The sequence below is a fragment of the Melozone crissalis genome, unplaced genomic scaffold, assembly GCF_028551555.1.
Source record: "Melozone crissalis strain CALT ecotype California unplaced genomic scaffold, PUWL_Pcris_2 ptg000045l_1, whole genome shotgun sequence".
Taxonomy (NCBI): domain Eukaryota; kingdom Metazoa; phylum Chordata; class Aves; order Passeriformes; family Passerellidae; genus Melozone; species Melozone crissalis.
This window is the reverse complement of record NW_026535823.1, coordinates 31,121,402-31,141,560: the sequence shown is the minus strand read 5'-3', so window position 1 is coordinate 31,141,560 and position 20,159 is coordinate 31,121,402. Positions and strand designations below refer to the sequence as shown.

The 20,159-nt window shown below is 44.8% G+C and overlaps 1 protein-coding gene across 1 annotated transcript; it reads right to left on the bottom strand.

Annotated features, from left to right (window-relative positions):
* Positions 1–892: 892 nt before the first annotated feature.
* ALG6 (ALG6 alpha-1,3-glucosyltransferase) lies at positions 893–19,228 on the bottom strand. The gene is made up of 15 exons (XM_054285981.1): positions 19,150–19,228; positions 16,400–16,503; positions 13,463–13,547; positions 11,492–11,581; positions 10,753–10,841; positions 9,026–9,108; positions 8,368–8,432; positions 6,331–6,516; positions 6,015–6,150; positions 3,960–4,045; positions 3,511–3,595; positions 2,430–2,500; positions 2,076–2,144; positions 1,507–1,705; positions 893–1,352 (listed from the first exon to the last, which is right to left on the bottom strand). Exons 2-15 carry the CDS (start codon positions 16,479–16,481, stop codon positions 1,158–1,160), a joined length of 1,521 nt encoding a protein of 506 aa, XP_054141956.1. The 5' UTR covers positions 16,482–16,503; positions 19,150–19,228; the 3' UTR covers positions 893–1,157.
* Positions 19,229–20,159: the final 931 nt, after the last annotated feature.

Sequence of the window (20,159 nt, the reverse complement as noted above, 5' to 3'; positions counted from 1 at the left end):
CAGAGCTCTTGCATGCCACAGTGAAGAGTCAGACCTAGAAAATCCTGAATCCTTGTGAAAAGATGGAAGTGTTGTTGTTTTAACTGTTACAGTGTAGGGAAACTGAACCAATATCCTTCTAGTTCCTACTCCAGAGCCCCTTTTCCATTCCCTCTGAGCTGCCAGGGGGGCAGTGTTGCCTGGGGGTATTTTTTCCACAACAAACAAGCCTGGAAAGAAGTGCACAAATACACTGAGCTTGTGTTCCTGCAGTGCCAGGGCTCGGGACTGGCCCAGCTGGAAGTTCCCAGAACAGCTGATTCACACACTGAGGCTGAGGGCAGTGACAGCCTGGAATGTGACAGGGGAAGCCTTTAAACGGGGGGGGGGCTTCTTTTATATTTATATATAGATACAGAAAAAAAAAGGGTAGACTGACTCCTAATTAAACTATACAACCCTAAATTGCTTTATGATTTATTTTCTTCCTCCATGCTTTGTTATGTTTATAATTACTCAATCAATTTGTATTTTCTGAATTATTGGCTTTGGAGGCTGAGCTGTGCCCGGGGAGAAATTGCAGAGTTGAGTTCAGTTTACATCTGCAAATTGCTGTGCAGTTTAATAAGGGGTTTGGGTATTTTCAAACTGCACTGCAGCACCTCAGCTTTTATTGCAGTAGAACCAAAAGTTTTGGCTTTTCAGTCTTGTTAAAGAGATCTGCAGCAGTTTTAGAGCCCCCAGCAAAGGGGGACAGTGACTGGTGCCACACACCAGGTTTGTGCCATAAAGCAGTTCAGCAGCACAACTTCAGTGCTGAATAAACACAAGTTTACACTTTACCTGCACGGCTTCCTTGGGCTTTTTATGCTGGGAAAGGAGAAAACTTCATGCTGCTTTTGCTAATACAGTATTTTAGCATTAATTCAAAATTTGGTCCTTTATTAAGCGTTTTAGGTTTACAAATGGTAACAAAAGTATAACACTTCCAAAGAAAACAAATCCCATTCCCAATGCTCTTCAAAATATTTCTCCTTTAAAACAGTCTTTGATTGTTTTGTGTTTAAATAAGCAAAAGGTTTTTCCTGGCTTGCCTCGAGTTGTGTCCGTCACCCACAGGCTCCTCTGCAGTGCTGGCACTCTCACTGAGCCCCCTCAGTCCTGCAGCTCCAGCTCCATTAACTGATTTTCTTCTGCCCTCTACTCTTGGAGTCCCAGAGCATCACCACATTGAAGTAGAGCAGGAAGAGCAGGAAGTGCAGGCAGGACACCACGGCCACGGCCAGGGGGAACAGGTCGGGCAGGCGCGGGGGAGGAGGGACGGCAGCGCTGAGCGCCGACAGCGCCCCCATCAGGGCCAGGGACAGCAGGAACTGCAACAAACAGCGAGGGAGCCGTGGAGCACCTCGGGCAGCACCTCACTGCTGGGTGCTCTGCAGTGGCACTAAAAGGGACAGCCTCCCTGCACTGGTGCTTCAGGGCTGGGCAAAGCTGCAGGGAAGAGGCAAAGGAATAAAATTGGCTTACCAGGCTCCTGACAATCCTGGGAAAGGACTTAACCCAGGACACATAGCCCTTGAGGGAGAGGGAAAAGGCCTTGAGCTGTAGGTCCTCGGCTGAGGTCTTCTCCAGGATGGAGAAGGAGGCCAGGCACACGGCCAGGAAGGCGGGCGTGGTGACAGCGTAGGGCAGCAGCAGCTCGTCCTTCAGCAGCAGGGGCAGCAGGCTGGGGGGGACAGGGCCAGCAGGGAGAGGAGGGAACAGCAGTAAATAATTCATCCCTTTATCCCTAACTGGGGCAGAACAGGGTTTGCATGGAAGCACTGATGGGCTTGGGTTGGAAGAAACCTTAACGCTCATCCTGACATCTTCCACTGTCCAGGCTGCTCCAGCCTGGCCTTGGGCACTGCAGGGATCCAGGGGCAGCCACAGCTGCTCTGGGCACCCGTGCCAGGCCTGCCCACCCTGCCAGGGAACAATTCCCAATCTCCCATCCATCCCTGCCCTGTGGCACTGGGAGCCATTCCCTGTCTCCTGTCCTTCCATCCCTTGTCCCCAGTGCCTCTCCAGCTCTGTTAACAGTTCTCCCAACTCACCTGAAAGTTGACACAAGTAGAAACCACGTGGCCATGAAGGGGATTTCATTTATGATTAAGCAGACTGGGCTAGAATGAGAGGAAGAAAAAGAGAAATCAACCATTCCCATATCAAAGAGCACTCCCAGTCCCTGTGGGTGTCCCCAGGGAGCAGCAGTGCTGGTGACTGTCCCCACAGGCAGCACTGGAAGGACACACCAGCCTGGCTCTGCTCACACACCTTCATTTACAACTGATGCAGAAAAGCAAATGTGCAGAGTTGTTAAAATCTGATCTATTTGCAAGTGAAAGCAGCATGCAATAAGAAGATGAGGAAAAGATGAAATTTTATCCACAGAAAAATTATTTACTTACACTGACACGAGAAGAATAGATTTTTCATGGACTTGGAAGGAGAACAGGAAAAATGACAAAGCACAGCTGACCTTAGGAGAGAGAGCAGAGAGGTGTCAGCCTGGGACTGCCAAGCAAAGCTCTGCTTTGGTGGCTGCAGGTGCAGGCTGAAAGCAGCTGAGTTTTCCAGTTAACTGCTGCATTTCCTGCAGTGCAAACCCCAGAGCAGCTCCCGTGCCACCCTCACAAAGTTCCTTGTTTGGAACTTTATCCAGAATTAGCCACAAAGTCCTTCAGGTAGAGCCTCACTATTGCTCAGCTCCTTGACAAGAGCAAGAAATCACAACATTCCCACACACAGGCACTGGCAAATCCCACTCCTGGTAAGAATTACCCCATTTTTGACAGGAAATTTTACTCCTCATCATGAGCAGCCAACAGGAAAAGTAAACAAACTGTCTTTTTATTCCCCCACCAAATAAAAACATGTCAAACCAACCAGTTCTTAGGATAAATGTTAGTTTTAGGTAATGTTGTAATAAAATTAAAAAGAGAAATCATCTTGCAACTCTGAAACTTGGACCCAGCTCCATCTAATTCTGATTTCAAGGAGAACTCAGTTTTTGCACAGGAGTCATGGCAATGTGCTTCAATTCAATGATGTGACTAAGAGAAGGCAAACATTTTGGAAAATGGGATCATTTTACTTCCAAACCACTCATGAGCTCACAATGTCCATTTGGGGAATTTTTAATGGAATTTTGCAGCCAGTGAAGGAAGAAAAACTGGCACTTTGGAAGCCAAACAAAAAGAGGAGAAATCCCAATTCTGTGTGAGGTTTAAATGTGTGTGGAATCTTCCAAAGGCTCTTCAGAGGAAGATAATAAAAATACAGAGTTAAATAAAGAAAACTGAGCTTGAGGAACAAGTCTGGGTTTAAGGGCCAGGTCAGAGCCCTGGATTTGAGACAGTAAAACACTTTTTAACCAATTCCTGCAGCATTTGATGGCTCCCACCCTCTGTGCCCTGCACAAGCACTGCTGGCTGCCCTCCAGTGCCCGTGGTGGACACAGAACAGGAGCAGTGAACAGCAAACACTCACCAAGGCAAACTTAAACCCTCGCAGGGAAGGCTGGACAGTGAGCTTGATACAGGCAGGGAGCAGGCTCAGGAATGTCACAGCAAAACTAAAGCATTGGGGAAGAAAAACAGTTTTAGTACATGAGTGACTAGAGCCATTAACACTTCCCTCTGCAGAGCCAGACCTGAATTCTTCACTGAGGCAAGGAGAACTGGGAGCTTGACTATTAAGAGTGTTGAAAGATATTTGAATTCTTTAAATTTGAAAAACTTAACTCAGTTTTAACCAGGCAGCTTAAATCACTGTATAAATAAGCGGGGAATTTTCTAGTCATAAATATTCTCAGTATTTCTCCAACATGACTTGGCAGAAAACTACAGTATAGGAAAGAATACAATTTAAGAAAATTTACTCCTCTTGCAGAAAATATTGCAGATAAATCCACGTAAGGCACTCCAGTTATGTCTTACCTGAGTTTTAGCTGAGTTCGAGGAGATATTACATTCTTTATCTTTATAAGGACACTTAGACTGCACCAAATATTGGCTACTTTATCCTGGAAGGAAATGAAAAGGCAATCAGTGATAATTATATCTAATTACACTCAGGTTTGTGGGAACAATGGGGCTTGGGAGGTGGGGATTGTTGGGTTTCTGCCATGAGAGTGCAAGGAACACTTGCAGGAGTACATCACATTCTCAGATGTACTGAGGATGATTGTGCTCTTCAAAAATGGAATTTTTCAAGAGACCAAATTAAAACAGGCTCTAAAATAAGTGAGAAATAATTCTTCAGCACCAGAGACAACAGCTTAACCCATGAGAGCAGAGGTTTTGTGGAGTAAGGCTGTGAGACTGTCCCTGGGTAAACCCTGGCCCATGTGAATCCTCTCTCCCTGTGTGCTGTTCCCTCCCTACCTGCCCTGCTCGCTGCCCGCTAGCACTGACAGAGTTAACCCCAATAAATCAACAGCTCTAAAGACATTAGCACTTGTGCTAGGATCACTTTCAAAATTAGATTTGTAACTGCAGCTCTCCTGCTGGTGAAACTCATCCCCAGACAGCTGCTGGGGGCACAGCTGTGTGGACACAACTCCCAGCAGCAACTGAGCCTTGGGTCCCGCTGGCAGCGCCCGGAATCTGCCCTGGCAGCGCCAGCACCTCCTCACAGCCACCAGCAAGTGTTCCCGGGCTGCAAATGGGAACTGGCACACCCTGGCTGCAAATGGGAGCTGCACACAACCTGTCACACCCCAGGCCAAGTTACTGAGCGCTGCTTACGTGCACAAATTCTCATTTTATCTCCATCAGCATCCAGCAAGTCGCTGCCCTGAGCAGCTCAGAAAATATTTGGGCTAATATTAGACTAAAATCCTCCAGCTCTTTCAGACTCGTTGCTTATTGTCATTTAAAGATTTTCTTTTGAAACTTGGTACTCAATAAAAGGTGTGCTGAGCAAAACGATTCCTTCATAAATTCCAAATAATTCTCAAGGAAAAGGGTCACTGGTTTTTTTGAGGTTGTTTGGTGTTTTTTAAATAAGCCAGCAGAGAATACACTAAGAACACCTCCACTACCTTTGGTACATCAGCACTAACTTTTGGGAGGAAAAAGTGTCAGTTGTGATATTATTTACATCTGAAAAAGTTTAAAAGAATAATTAAGATTAATCAAACTACATGAGAACTTGCTTTAATTCCTTGTGACAACCTGGAAATTCAAAGCTTCATTTTCTGGGTTGGGCCTGAAATTAAGAATCTGCTGTAAAAAGTGTAATATTGACTCATGCCCCAGTTAAAACAGCAGCAACTCCCTGTGACCCGGGAATCCTTTCTTTTATCCCAAATTCCTGTGGCATTGCCATTTGGGCATGGGAATCCTTTCTTTTATCCCAAATTCCTGTGGCATTGCCATTTGGGCATGGGAATCCTTTCTTTTATCCCAAATTCCTGTGGCATTGCCATTCTGTAAATGAGGAACTGAGTGACTGGATTAAGGCTCAGCACCTTCAGCACGGGCATGTCCACACCATGAGCAAAACCAAAAGCAGAAGTGGCCTAAAACGTTTTGGAAAATATTGTGGAAACTGCACAAGGTGGGTCAAAAAGGAAGTTCTAGGCTGTATCTAAAACACCATTTAAAAATTATTTTTAAAAAATAATTAATCCCATTGAAAAGAGGGGAGCAGAACCCAAGAGGCTGTATCCATTCACTTTCAAGGTGACATCTTGTGACACTGTCAATTACTATGGAATCTATTTCAATGGAAAAATGTATGGATTGAAGTATGGGGTTGATGATGGGATAAGTGTTGTCTCCTGGTATAATATCCTGGAAGATGCCAGCTGAGCTGGGGTTAAACACTGGATTAAATAACTGGCAAGAAGGGACTGCTGAAGAAGCCGTCTCGAGTTACTCGCCCTGCGCTTGTCTCCCCCATGAAATCCTAAAGGTCAGCCTGAAGGTTTCTCCAGGGATCTAAGAATACAGGACAGGGCAGTGGGTGGGAGAAGAAAACATGCATGCCTCAAACAAGCCTCTGTCAATGGGAAAGAGTCTTCTGAGTACTTGCATGATTTGTTCCACGTCGGTGCCGAACGGGAGCCAGCAGGCAGCGAAGGACACCAGCACTGTCCCTGCCAGTTTGGCCAAGAGCACCAACCTGCAACAGCACAGCACATCAGCACAGCAGGGCTGCCACAAATCCTGCAGGACAGCAGCACCTCACACAGCTCATTCCCACAGAAATGAACCCAGGAATGCCCACCTGCACACAAGGACAACCCCATTCCCCATGCCAGGCTGACTCCTGGGGAGGATAAAACACTTTAAATCCACTTACCCCTTTCCTTTCAGTCCCTTCTTGAAGCACTTTCCAAGTAAATAGCAAAAAAAGGGCAGGGAATGGTAGAGCTCCATTTGCTTATAATTTAAGGCCAAGCAAAATGCCACAGAGCCCAGGAGGTCCCAGTCATGGGACAAACAAAGCACAGCCCACAGGGCCAAGCCAAGGCTCACTGAGTTGTATATGGTTTTTTATGTCAAGGACAAGACACACATCTCACTTCTGGAAGGCAGCAATTTATGCCCTGGGGGAAAGCAGAAATAGTTTGCAAAATGAGTTTTGCCAAGTTAGCTTTAAGAACATGTTGCCAGTTGTGACTATGTTGCCCCCAAAGATAAAAAATTTACTTCCATTGGAAGTGTCATTTTTAGATTTCCAAAGTTTGATTCAGAGCTTGCCCAGGCAAATCTGAAGGCAAATTCTGTGTGTGTTAATTACACATGTAATTACACATGCATCCAGCCAAGCCAGCTATGGTGGCAGTGACAGTTCTCTGCAACAAGGAACATTTTCTTCTTGGTATTTACATGAGTAATGATAAAGCTCTCACAAGCTTTCCCTCCCAGCTCCCACAAGACACATGCAGAATATTCCAATCTGTGTTTAAATTATGTGTAATTTCCTTCAAGGACTTCTGAAGGCTTTGTGATTCTGTTCCACACACAAGGCACCCTCACCCATGACCAGTACCCCGACTGCTAATCCTGCTCCAACAATGAGAAAGAGTTGCTAAAAACAATGTTACCGCCTTGTGACTTTGAGAAGAGCTTCCCAGGCTCAGATTTTGAAGAGACTAAGCTACACTTACTATTAAACTGCAACAAAGTTTTGTAATTTTTGTAAACTGTAACAAAAGCTTTGGTTTTTACTTGTTTTTTGAAAAACTTAGAAAAAACAGTAAAGACAGAATCCCAGACAGGTTTGAATTGGAAAGGACCTTAAGGCACATGCAGTGCCACCCCTGCCATGGCAGGGACACTGACACTGTCCCAGGCTGCTCCAGCCTGGCCTTGGGCACTGCCAGGGGCAGCCACAGCTCCTCTGGGCACCCTGTGCCAGGGCCTGCCCACCCTCCCAGGGAGGAATTTCTCCCCAATACCCAATCCCAACCCACCCTCTGGCAGTGGGAAGCCATTCCCTCCTGTCCTGTCACTCCATCCCTTGTAAACAGTCCCTTGTGTTTCTTGTATTGTCAGAAATGTCACAATATTTTGTTTTCCCTCTGTCAAGCTAAGCAGCTGTGACAACACATCCAGCTTGCCCACGGAGCTCTCAGCCCACTCACATTTCCCACTCCCCATCACCAGGTGTATTTGACACCTCATTGATTTCACATCAGCAAACTCACACCGAGGCCCTGATGGTGCAGCAGCTCAGGGAAAGCAATCCCTGCCTTGCTGGGGCTGCTCAGAGGGTGGCACTGGTGACAGCACAGTGGCAGGGCTGGCACAGAAACCTGCAGGGAATCAGGAAATCCCTGCCTAGCAGCAGTGCTGCACCTCCAGCACGGGGTGAGCTGACAGCACTGGGCTGCCCCTGTACAAAGCCAGTATAAAATCAGGATTATTAACAAGGAGCCCCTGTGGAGGTGGCACCAGGCAGCCCTGAACTCACCTCCCTGAGCTGGGCAGCCAAGGCACAAGGGGAGGTTGCACACAGCTCCCCCTGCCACTGCTCTGCCAGCCTGGGAAGATCTAAGGGCATTCCCTGTGCACACACAAATCACAGGAGCACAGCCCATCACTCTCCTCCCTGTCACAGCCCCACTGATGCTGCTGCAGTCAAGTGACTGCCAGGGAGATCAGCTGGAGGCATGGCAAGAGTGATATTCATGTTGGGATTGATTTGTGCCAATAGCAATAATTTTTATCTCCAATGTGTTTCAGACTTGCAGCATCCTTTGATATCACTGTTTGGGGTGGGCAGAACCCCCCAGATGGCTCTGAACACCACAGCCACTCCCTGCTCAGCTAACAAGTGCTAAGGAGCAGTAATTCCATAAACAGAATTCATTTCCATGCAGAACAAGGATACTGGAAGTGCCCATGGTCAATAAGGATGAGGCCTGGGTAAAGCAGGATGCAGAGAGCACTGGAAACCTGGCAAGAAGGATCAAAAAAGAGAGGGGAAAAAGAATTAGTCCAAAATTAGACCTTAGACAGAGGAACTACTTCAGTACAAAAACGTGCCCCTCCATGGTGCATCCTATAGGTAGGAATCTTATTCTCTACAAGTCATCATTTGCCATTAATAAAAAAGGATAAAGATTTGCCATAAATTAGAAAATATTGAATATTGCCTGCCCTTTACAACAGCTCCAAGATCACCTACACCTATGTTAAACCACTCCAAAATCAGATTTGTTATTCCAAAATCTACTGTAAGGAGTGTTCAAGACAAAGCACAAATTCCCCCTACCCCCCCAAATATTTTTTTGGGTTTTCTTTTACTACTCAAGTAATAAATTAATGGAAAATCTTGTAATTAAAAGCATTAAAATAACTGCTGTAAGATTTAAAAAAGACTTTTTAAATGTTTTAAAGTCAAAAGCTTATAATATAAGCTATAGTGGTTGCCATCAGTGTTACAGGGAAGCCATCAGGGTGTTCTAGGTGTTAATTAACCAGTGTTACACTTCTACTCTGTTCTAACAGTGTTTTCTTTGTTTAATTTACACACACTAGGTACTTGCCTTTTTTTTAGCAGATGTTTCTTTCAAGGAAAAACAATATAAAATAACTGCAGGGATATAAACCAGCAGATCAGCAACAAACACTGAAAAATAAAGATTAACTTTCCATTAGAATCCTCCCACAAGGAGGAGGCAAGGAAAAACCACAGGCAAATAAACATCAAAATATCAGAAATAAACCGGGCAGTTCCACTTCAAAGGACAAAAAGAACCAGGTCTACAGAATTTGATCTTGTTAATGTTTCTCAGGCTCATTTCTGATGTCCCCAAGCTGCTGCTGCCACGTGTTCAGCTGTCCTGGCTGCTGGCACAGCCTCAGTCAGTCTCTAGTTCCTGACATGCCACAGCAGGGCAGGCATTCGGGAATGGCCCCCAGGAACCAGCCCTGCTGCACCCAGCTTGGGGGCAGCACTGAGAGCCTGGGGCAGGGAATAAACCCCAATTATCCCAGTCTCTGTGGGAATTAGCAGTGATGGGAATAAAGGCACTGAGAGCAGGGATTTGGCTTTCAGCACCTGCCCACAGCAGGCGTTTGTGAGAGGGGACAAGAAACAGAGCCAGCAGGGTCCCCTGCCCAGGGAATGTACAGCAGGTGAATTCTCCTTGAGTTGTCCTAAAAACCTCAGATTATTTCCACAAACCACTTTCAGCAAATGTGCAGTGGCTCCAAGGAGCTGTTTAAACATTTCAGTTATCCAGGGGTGAGTGGTTTTGCCAGCTTAAGCTACAACTAAACAAATATAACCAAGGTGTTAGCAAAACAAACACACTGAAGCTTAAAATAAAGCTGCCATTGACTACCCTGAATTATTTTAATGCACTCCTCTAATGGCCCCTGTTAAAAAGTGTTTATCAGCTCTCCAGATCCATCAGTGTTGTGTCAAGTGAGTTGATTTCAAAATTAATAACAACCATTTCAAGGGTAATTAAATACTAGTGATTTTTATTTTTTTTCAATTCAATCAATTACCAGCGAGCAGACTGAGAGGTTTGTGAGGTACAGAAAAGCTACTGATGAACAACAAATTCTGCTGCTGCAATCAAAAAGCATTTTGTGTTAGAAAATGCAAAAGACATTTCAAATGAAAAAATGGTAACAAGAAACAAGAGTTCACTGGCCAAATTGTTTGCTGTCCTACTGCTGCAGCTACTAAATTATGGTACAAATCTCCTTCTGCATTTGATTGCAGTTCAAAATTATCAAATGGTGGAAGACAAATTTAGAATACAAGTAGTAAAATTAATTTTTACTTTTTTTCTCACAGTAAAAATATCAAATATCTCTGCCTTTGAGATCAGCTCCTAATGAAGATCTCTGATACCTCCAGAGATTAAGTCAGGAAGAGCCAGGCTACATGTAAAATAATTTCACAATAAAAATCAAGTTAAGCTACAAATAAAAGACTATTTATTAGAATAGAAGGGAAAACAAGAATATTTTCAAAATTAAAAAGTGGGTCTGTGCTACAAAGAGTAGTTGTGTTTTAGAGTTTTTAATTGATTACTTGGGTTGAAAACTTGTTTCTATATTTTATATTTATCAGGTCACAAATGAGGGCAGAAGAGGAAATAATGGAGGAATTTGGCTCAGAAATGGACCTGCAAATGGACCCAATATAAAACCTGAGAATAAAGCAGTAAAGAGAGAGAAGCTGCAAATTAAACATGCTGAATTAGTAAGCAAGACAAATGTGCAGGATGATGCCAAGGAAATATAATCTCCCTACCTGTTGTACGCATAAATAACTTATGGGGCTGGCTCTCATAGCCCCGAGATGTGTGCAGAGCAACCCAATCAGGATTTATTAACTTTGCACTGTAAAACAAAGTACAGACACATCAAAATGCAGACAGTTCTCATTTCCCTTTACACTCCTTGCAGCAATAAAGATGACACAGACAGGAGCAGATTCCAAGAATTAAGATGAATGAGAAGAAATATTTCAGAGAGCAATAGTGATCAATGAAAGCTTTCCTCACCACTAGATCAGTTTACACTATAGACTGTTTCACAATTAAAAAAAATAACCTTTGGAAACAGTAAAAATGGAATACAATATTTATTAGGACAAGATAACCACCTCCAGTCTGGTTCCAGGGACTTTAAAAAAAAACAATTGTAAATACCTTTCATGCCTAAGTATTAAATATAAACCATTTACAGTTCACATAGATGCCCCACATAGCTGTGCCTGTGCACTTTAACCTACATTCTTATTCCATAAGCCTCATTCCAACAGCAGCAAAGCCCTTGTGGAAAAAGTATTCCAATAACAGAATTCTATTTCCATGATATGCACTCATCAAATGTCACTTGGGCTCTGCACACACGAGAGCTTTCCCAGGCAATGCCCCCTGTTCCTGCAGCACTTTCCCCTGGGCATCCCACATCCAGCAGTGGCTCACAGGGAAAGCTGAATATCCAGAGAGAAAAATGTAACACAGGATGTCAAACACTGAACTTACATGTAGGCACACACAAAGCTGTGATAGGCAGTGAGAGGTGGGTAATCCAGGCCCCAGTACAGCAGGTTGTTGTCACTTGTATTGAAGTACCTAAAAAAATAAAATTCAATTTAAAGACTGCATTTCCAGCTTGGTTTTATCCAAGGAAAAGACTGAATGCTAAATGCATTCCAAATTCAAAATAGAAGGTGGCAACATCTATACCTGCCTAATTTTACTGCACATTAAAAAAGTCTCAAGCAACAAAATAACAGCAAAAGTGATGCAGAATTCACATATTTGGGTTTGGGGAAAAAGCTGCTAAAACTCACTTCAGTGGAGAGAAAAGCTCCTGGTTCTACCTCCAAACCCAGGAGGACCACGTGAAAGGAAGGAAAAGGATTTTCCCATTTGGGATTATGTGGTGTGAGGATTTCTGTGGCAGCAGGCAAAGGGAAGTCAGCTCTCCCAAATGAGATCAGAGGGGTTTGTCCAAGGAGTCCCAGCCCCTTCCCACCCCCCACTGAAACACTGCCTGCCTGCTCCCACTGCCACGGGGCAGGCTCCTGCCTCTTCCACTGCCTCTCCTCAAATGCAGCCAATTTTTGACATTTATAATAGTCAATGATATTTCTTGAATTCTTTATGAGCTGCCTGAAGTGTCTTCTGCACAGATGATAAATCACATTTCTTTGAGTTGCATCTCTGCCTCTTATCCTACAATTCAAGATTGCTCCTGCCAAGGCAGTGCAGATTCTTCATGCAGAATGTCACAGTTTGCAACTTGCAGGGCACTTGCCAGTTGTAGGGGTTTATTTTTTCATTTTACCTTCCATAAAGTTTTCAATTAAAAAAAATAAAAACAAAGTTATATATCCATGGATATTTAGTAAGGAAGCTTTCAGAGTTTTAATTAACAGTAGAATAAAAAAAAAAAATAAAAACAACTCATATATCCAGTGATATTTAGTAAGGAAGCTTTCAGAGTTTTAATTAACAGTAGAATTTTAAAAAAAGAAAAAACAATCCTTATGTATCCGGTAATATTAAGTAATATTAATTAATACCAGTAATATTAATTAAGAGTAGAATAAAAAAGGATGTTCCTGAAGGACTTCACAGAATAATATAAACCAGAAATATTTAAATCCTAGAATGCAATCCCTTGCACATCAGCCAAGATGTGCTGTTCCAAACACCCACTTTGCTCTGTTAAAGATTCAATTCCCCAGCAGACCCACCCCAAAAACCCCTTCAATTATCAATGTAAAACTACATCAATTACAGAACCAGAGAGCAAAGAGAAGCCCAAGGTGCCCACCTGGCAGCCCCTCAGCCAAAGCCAGCCTGCAGCAGGGTCTGAGCTGGCCCCTGGGGATATTGGCTGCTGAAACTCCTCATTTTAAGGAGATGCAGCTCAGTGTAGCAGAGTGGATCAAAGCTGCCAACTCCATTATTATGTAACACCTCTGATCCCAACTCTGGCACGGTCAGGGTTTGGATATCACAGGAAAAAAAGTTCCTATATTTTCATTTTTGTCCAACAGGATGGTCTGAAGTCACTACACAGAGCCATCTGCAGAGTTCACATGTATTTACAGAACACAACTGCATTAATTTTCTATTTTGTCAGATTAGTCTGTTCTCCAACAGACAGCCACAGAAAAATTACACCACACACCCAAAACACCCCTGTCCTTGCTGGAAGATGAGCTGGAATTCCAATTTATTCCAATTTGATTTGTAGCACATATATGGACTAATTTTTTACTCTAAAGAATATTAGGAATAATGGAAAACCAAATAAAATATTTATAATAATTCTCCTCCAGTTTTACATGATCTGCACAAACAAAGCTCACTACACTTAAATCTAGGATCCAGAATGCCCACACTGAAAAATCCCATGGATCATGGAAGCAAACAATGAACTCAGAGGTGTCAAACACCAGCAGTTTTCCCCCCCATTCTCCCTTTGTGAGCAGCACCTACCACTGCCTGATGGGGAGGTTGTAGGTGATCTCCTGCCAGTGCCTCTGAGCCTCGTAGTCTCCATACATGGGTGGGTTTCCTGCCCCTAGGAGGAGAGGACACAGCATTCAGGACATTATTTGGTTTATAGATTGCTTTCCCCCAGTTATGGATTGCATATTAATTACTAATTTAATTCTCCATCCCTCTGTATTGAGAGCAAATAGAGACTTCATCATGCAGTCTAACAGAGAGAAAAAAAAAAAAGATGTGTGTTCTTTTGGCTTTCTGGAGATTTCTGCAATGAGCATTTATCAAGATACTCTGCTGTGAAGAACTGCTTCCTCATCTGACAAAAAAAATCATTTCCAAGTGCAGATGAAAAATGTGGTACTTTCCCTGAACTAGGAAAATGCACATAATGGACATGTTACAGTGATTCTGTGGGAGCTGCTGCGCTCCTTGGTGTGTGATAATTGTCAATATTCTCACTTGTTTCAGCCATGCCATGGTACCTGACTATTCATATCATTATAATACTATTATTTGCTATTTTCATAGATTCATCATTGCAAATACTTCAGATGTCAAATACTGCCCTTGATGGAAGCCTAACTGTGATAATGGCAGCATGCAAAGCATCTTCCCAGAGTTTATTTACTTCTATGAACCTGCTCATTGAGAACAGAAACCAGACTGATTGTGCTCCCACTGAAATATTGACATGAGCCAGACAGAGATTTAAGAGGTTCTTTAAAATATAGGAAAGCCATCTGTGCTTTTACCATGATCTATGTTTGTGGGAATCCCACCAGCTCAGCAATGTGCAATTCATTCCCAGAAAGTGCAAAGGACCTCTTATCTCTGCTGATTCCTTCCTGGGGGTGGAGAGAGCAGATTATCTCCACTCTCACAGATTCAGATTAAAGTTTCCCAAATAACTGAGGTCACCGGAGCTTCATCAGTGTCAATTCTGTAGCTCTAAGACAGTGGAACAAAGAATCTGCCACTGGATTACTGAAATACAAAATAGATATTTGAATCACTGAAACACAAAATAGACATTACCCAAATTTTAGAGTGTTTGTGTGAGTATCAATTTCTCAATCTTGAGGGGAAAAAAGGGATGAAAATAATTAAGTGGCTTCAGAATGATCAAAAGATCTTAATCCAAAGGTTTGATTATTAAAAGCCAACTATTCGTCAGCTAGTTTGACAATGCACATTTAGCTTCCATCTACAGAAAGCAGCAAGTACACAGACAAACCTAGTTAAAAATTAATAAAACTGGAATAATTTATTTTAAAAGGCTCACAAATATCTTAAAAGTACTGATCTTATTCAGTTTTGTGGTTAACCTGGGAACAGAATTTTAAGTGTTTGAAGCTGCCTCTCAATACCTGTATTTAGCAGGAATTTGGCAATGCATTAAAAAATCAGGCATTAACCTATGAAATCAAAATTTTCCTCAGTAATTCTTGAAGACCAGGCCATCACTAATGGTAATTTTTCAAAACCAGGTATTAGTTTTTGTTTCTTCATTGAATTCCAGAGGCAGATCCAAAAGCACTGATGGCAAGGAACAGGGTGGGAATGAGACAGAGATCCAGGGGTGCACAGTAAATGAGGGTGGAATTAAAAGTTTATCACATCTGCAGGAAGGCAAAGAGGAAAAAAATAATCCCAGTGGATTTATGTGCTTGGGAGCTCTAACACTGGGGTTTGCCTTTTTACAGGCAGCCAGTGCTCAAAGTTAAGCTTTAATAATTTGTTGGACTGGATCAGATTCAGCTTTTCCTATTCCAAAAGCAGTTATATCAGCACTGGGGAGGAAATGAGATTTAAAAATTGTTATTTTAGCTCAGGCTTTATTTTAGACTCTCTTCCACAATCTTGATTGGGATGAAATTAAATCAACTTACAAAAATCTAGTTAGCAACGGAATTCTAAATAAATCCTCTTGCACTGCAAGAGAAATTCAGTGTGTGCCTGAAGCCAGGGTGTTCCCTGCCTAGAAATGGGTAAAAACCTCAGGCACCTACAGACCTCTCAGAAATGGCATTGTGAGAAAGCAAACTCAAACCAAAACAATTGGAAATGCAGTTCAGCTTCAAGCAAATTCTTCAAATAAATGAAGCCCAGAATTACCAGTTAAAAATCACCAGAATGCTCCTGAGCAGCTCAGGGGATGGGGCTCCCCATTGCCTCAAAAAAAACCAGAGTAGAACTTGACTTGTGATTCTTTGGGCTGATGAGGATTGAAAGTATTGGTTCATCTTTTATCTTTTTTTAAATGTGCAGAGAGCAAGCCTTGTGCAAGTGTGGGAATGGAACTGGGAGGCTTGGAAAGGAACTTGCTAATTCTTTGCAAGCCTTCTGACACGAGGAGGAGAAAAACTCATCCATTACCAGAATGCAGCTCTGGCTCCTGCTGTAAACAAGCTTAAGGAGGTACAGCTACAAGGCAGAGCCATTGCTCACTCCATGTCACCTCTGCACTGTCTTCATTACCACCAGCATTAGCTACACGTAAGCTAAATAAAAATATAAATAATAAGGTCATATCTGCTACAGAATTTAGAAGACAATATGAGGCAAATGCACAAGTGGACTGCAATATTCTGCAAATAAAGGCACAGGGGAAAACAGCCAGATATTGATCCTAAAGCATTAATGATCATGAGCACTATGCAAAAAAAAGTTAAGGTTGGTTTTTCCAGGGTTCTGCTCCAAACTGTGATGTTAATCATGGCACGCTTCAAAAAATAAGAAAAAGAAATTCTTGGGGAAATTAAGAGGAAATTAAATATAACAACAGTTGAATTAACACATTGCTTCCTATGTATGATTTTATATGAACACCAATAAAATAAATAACAATAAAGACCATTCATTTCCATTTGTGCCAAGCCCAGGCCCCCTCTCCCTGGGGCTGCTGCAGCCTGGGCAGTGCCTTACCCGAGTAGGAGCCCAGGGACACGGCCCAGCGCACGGTGAGCGCCAGCAGCACCGTCAGCGTCATCAGGCTCCACTTCTCCATGGCTGCCACCTGCTCCAGGCTCCTGGGGACACAGAGTGCCACTGTCACTGCACTGCCACCTCCCGTGCCCACCTTCCCTGCTGAACATTAACAACTCACTGCATTATAAACCTGGGACACAGAGTGCCACTGTCACTGCACTGCCAGCTCCTGCCCACCTTCCTTACATTAACAACTCACTGCATTATAAACCTGGGACACAGAGTGTCACTGTCACTGCACTGCCATCTCCCGTGCCCGCCTTCCTTACATTAACAACTCACTGCATTACAAACCTGGGGACACAGAGTGCCACTGTCACTGCACTGCCAGCTCCTGCCCACCTTCCTTACATTAACAACTCACTGCATTATAAACCTGGGACACAGAGTGTCACTGCCACTGCACTGCCAGCTCCTGTGCCCACCTTCCTTACATTAACAACTCACTGCATTACAAACCTGGGGACACAGAGTGCCACTGTCACTGCACTGCCACCTCCCATGCCAGCCTTGCCTGCTGAACATTAACAACTCACTGCATTATAAACCTGGGGACACAGAGTGCCACTGTCACTGCACTGCCAGCTCCTGTGCCCAGCCCTCCCTGCTGAACATTAACCACTCACTGCCTTATTAACCTGGGGACACAGAGTGTCACTGCCACTGCACTGCCAGCTCCTGTGCCCACCTTCCTTACATTAACAACTCACTGCATTACAAACCTGGGACACAGAGTGCCACTGTCACTGCACTGCCAGCTCCTGTGCCCAGCCCTCCCTGCTGAACATTAACCACTCACTGCCTTATTAACCTGGGGACACAGAGTGTCACTGTCACGGCACAGCCAGCTCTTGTGCCCAGCATTCCCTATATTAACAACTCACTGGATTATTCACAAGCACAGGAGCTGAAAAGTGAGTTAGTGCCCCAGTGTTACGTTAATGCCACTTCTTTCCTCAGCTAAGAGCACCACAGACAGATTATGCAAAGTGCACACCTGGTTTATTTTAAACACTGCACTGCTGGTTTATTTTAAACAAAATCAAAAGTTATTTAAAAGTTAATTGGTGTCAGGAGACATTACTGTCCATCCTTCCACCCCCAAAAAGCAACAGGGCTGATGTCCCACCAAGCTCATTTCACCACACCAAGGATCCTGTAAAAGTAAGAAATATTGCTAGGTCTGTCACATTGAAGGCTGTGTGAAACTCAGAAACAAAAAAACAGGAAAATTATTATGTTGCCCTACGCAAAAAAAATCTAAACTAACTATAAAACATGCAAACTTCAACCCAAAGAATCAGAAAAATTTTAGTCTGAACTAGGAAAAAAGTAAGGAAGAAACTACCCCAGTCTTGAAGGGTACAGCTGCCACAGACTTTCCTTGTAGAAAAGGAATCTTTTGATTGAAGTGAGTTTAATACACTTGTTACTGACCAAAACCAAAAATCCCATGCAGCAGAAGCACTGAGCTGCTGTTTTAGTTACAGACAAGCAACATCTGAGGCATGTTTAGGTTATTCTTCTCCAATTCCAGCCGTATGTATTTATTATTCACAGAAAGGTGTGACCCAACACCACCACCAAGGGGAAAAAAGAAGTTAATTAATTAATTATATTAATCTGTGGCAGCAGATCTCCATCTATAGGTAGGAAGGTGAACATGAATATTTGCATGTTTTCACCTGTGCCTAAGCTACACGGGAGGCACTTTTACCTAAAGAAAAGATACATCAATTCTTGGTATCCTGTGGATAACAATGTTAGGAAATTTTTAGGGAATGAGAAAACCAGTTTTGTCAATCCCAAACTTTTCACCTTCCCCTGAATGTGCAACACCTGATCAGGTAGATCTCAAGATCCCACCTGTAAGCATGAGGTGAAAATCACAGCTAAAAAAACCCCAAAGAATCGCTATCCTTCCACACTGCCTGCGATGAAGATTCAGATAAATTACACCAGTACAAACACCCAGCCCTGGCCCAGGGGAGCTGACAGAACTCAGCCATAGATGCACGGGCCTGAATAGAACTTCTTTTAAAAGAGGTGTCAGCACACATTTCAGCAGCTGAAAAACGCACACACTGAATGAAGGATATAATCTGTTACAGCAATACCTGTCTATAACCCTGCTGTTTCCCTAATCCCTGTCAGGAGACGCCTTTATTCCTCCTCTCACCTCCGGCTCTCACCCCTCTGCTCTGCCCGGCCTCCTCAGAGCCCACGGGGGCTCGCACCGGGCCGAGCTGCGAGCCCACCCGAGCTGGCCCGGCCACCAGCGGACCCCGCTGCCCCTCAGCACCCTCAGAATCCTCGACCCGCTCTCCTTCACCCTCCAGAGCCTTGCAGCCCCCTCAGAATCCTCAACCCGCTCTCCTTCACCCCCCTAAGAATCCTCGACCCGCTCTCCTTCATCCCCCTCAGTCTTTCACCCCCCTCAGTCTCCTCAACTCGCTCTTCCTAACCCCCCTCAGCCTTTCAACCCCCCAAGAATCCTCGAGCCGCTCTCTCTCACGCCCTTCAGCCCCCTCAGCCCGCTAAGTCCTCAGCACCCGTAGCCGGCTCACCCCTCAGCCCCTTGGCCGCCCTCAGCTTCGTCACTCCAAAGCCCCGTCACTCTCTCAGCCCCTCCGACCGCCGTCACCCCCGTTATCCCACAGTCCCCTGACCGCCCTCAGCCCCCTCACCTCCCCTCCCGGCTCAGCCCCGGCTCCGTCCCGCGCTCCCCTCAGCCGGTGCCGCTCGCGGGCTCTCACCGGGCTCGGGCCGGCGCGCGCGCTTCCGCCTGCGCGGCGCCTTCCGGGCGGGCTGTGCGCGTGCGCGGGGCGGGAACCGGGAGCGCCTCAGGGACGCTCCGCCATGGCCGGGGCCGGGCTGGTAGCGGTGCGGGCTGCGCCGGCAGGAGGGGACGCTCCAGGGGAACCTCAGAGCCCGGTCCGGTGCCTAACGGGGCTCTGGGAGAGCTGGAGAGGGACTCTGGACAAGTGACAGGGAAGGGGGAATGGTTCCCACTGTCGGATGGGATACTGGGGAGGAATTCCTGGCCCTGGCACAGGTGCCCAGAGAAGCTGCGGCTGTCCCTGGATCCCTGGAAGTGTCCATGGCCAGGTTGGATGAGGCTTGGAACAACCTGGGGTAGTGGAAGGTGATCCTGCCATGGCAGGGGTGGCACTGGATGGGCTTTAAGGTCTTTTAAACCTGAACCAGTCTGGGATTCGTGTTTTTCTGGGGAGCAGCCCCACAGCCCTTAAAACTTGGAGACGATATCTTGGGAGCAAAGCACAGAGTCCCAGGTTGGATCAGGCTGGAATACACAGTGGGGTCATCTGGTGCCGCCCCTGCTCAGGCAGAGCCATCCCTTGAGGCTGTCTGCACACAGCCTGGAAGATTCTGGAATCTCTCAGTGATGCACCACAGGCTTCACTTCTAAACCTTTCAGTCTTGCCCCTTTTCATTCTCCCTACGAAGTACAGAGCATAACAAAAGTCAGAATCACAGGATAGTATGGGTTGAAGGAGGCCTCAAAAATCATCCCGTTCTACCCCCTGCCATGGGCAGAAACACCTCCCACTATCCCAGGCTGCTCCAAGCCCCATCCAACCTGGTCTTTTCTTCTGGTTGTCTGTCTGACTGAGGTCAGGACACGAAACTGAACAGAAAACTGATTATTCCATTAACCAACAGCAGGTACTGAGGG

Coding starts and splice junctions, on each gene's coding strand:
- ALG6 (XM_054285981.1), bottom strand. CDS start 16,481: ATGGAGAAGTGGAGCCTGATGACGCTGACGGTGCTGCTGGCGCTCACC. Junction 11,582..13,462: donor AACCTCCCCATCAGGCAGTG/GTAGGTGCTGCT, acceptor TTATTTTTTTAG/GTACTTCAATACAAGTGACA. Junction 2,145..2,429: donor TCTATTCTTCTCGTGTCAGT/GTAAGTAAATAA, acceptor CTCTCATTCTAG/CCCAGTCTGCTTAATCATAA.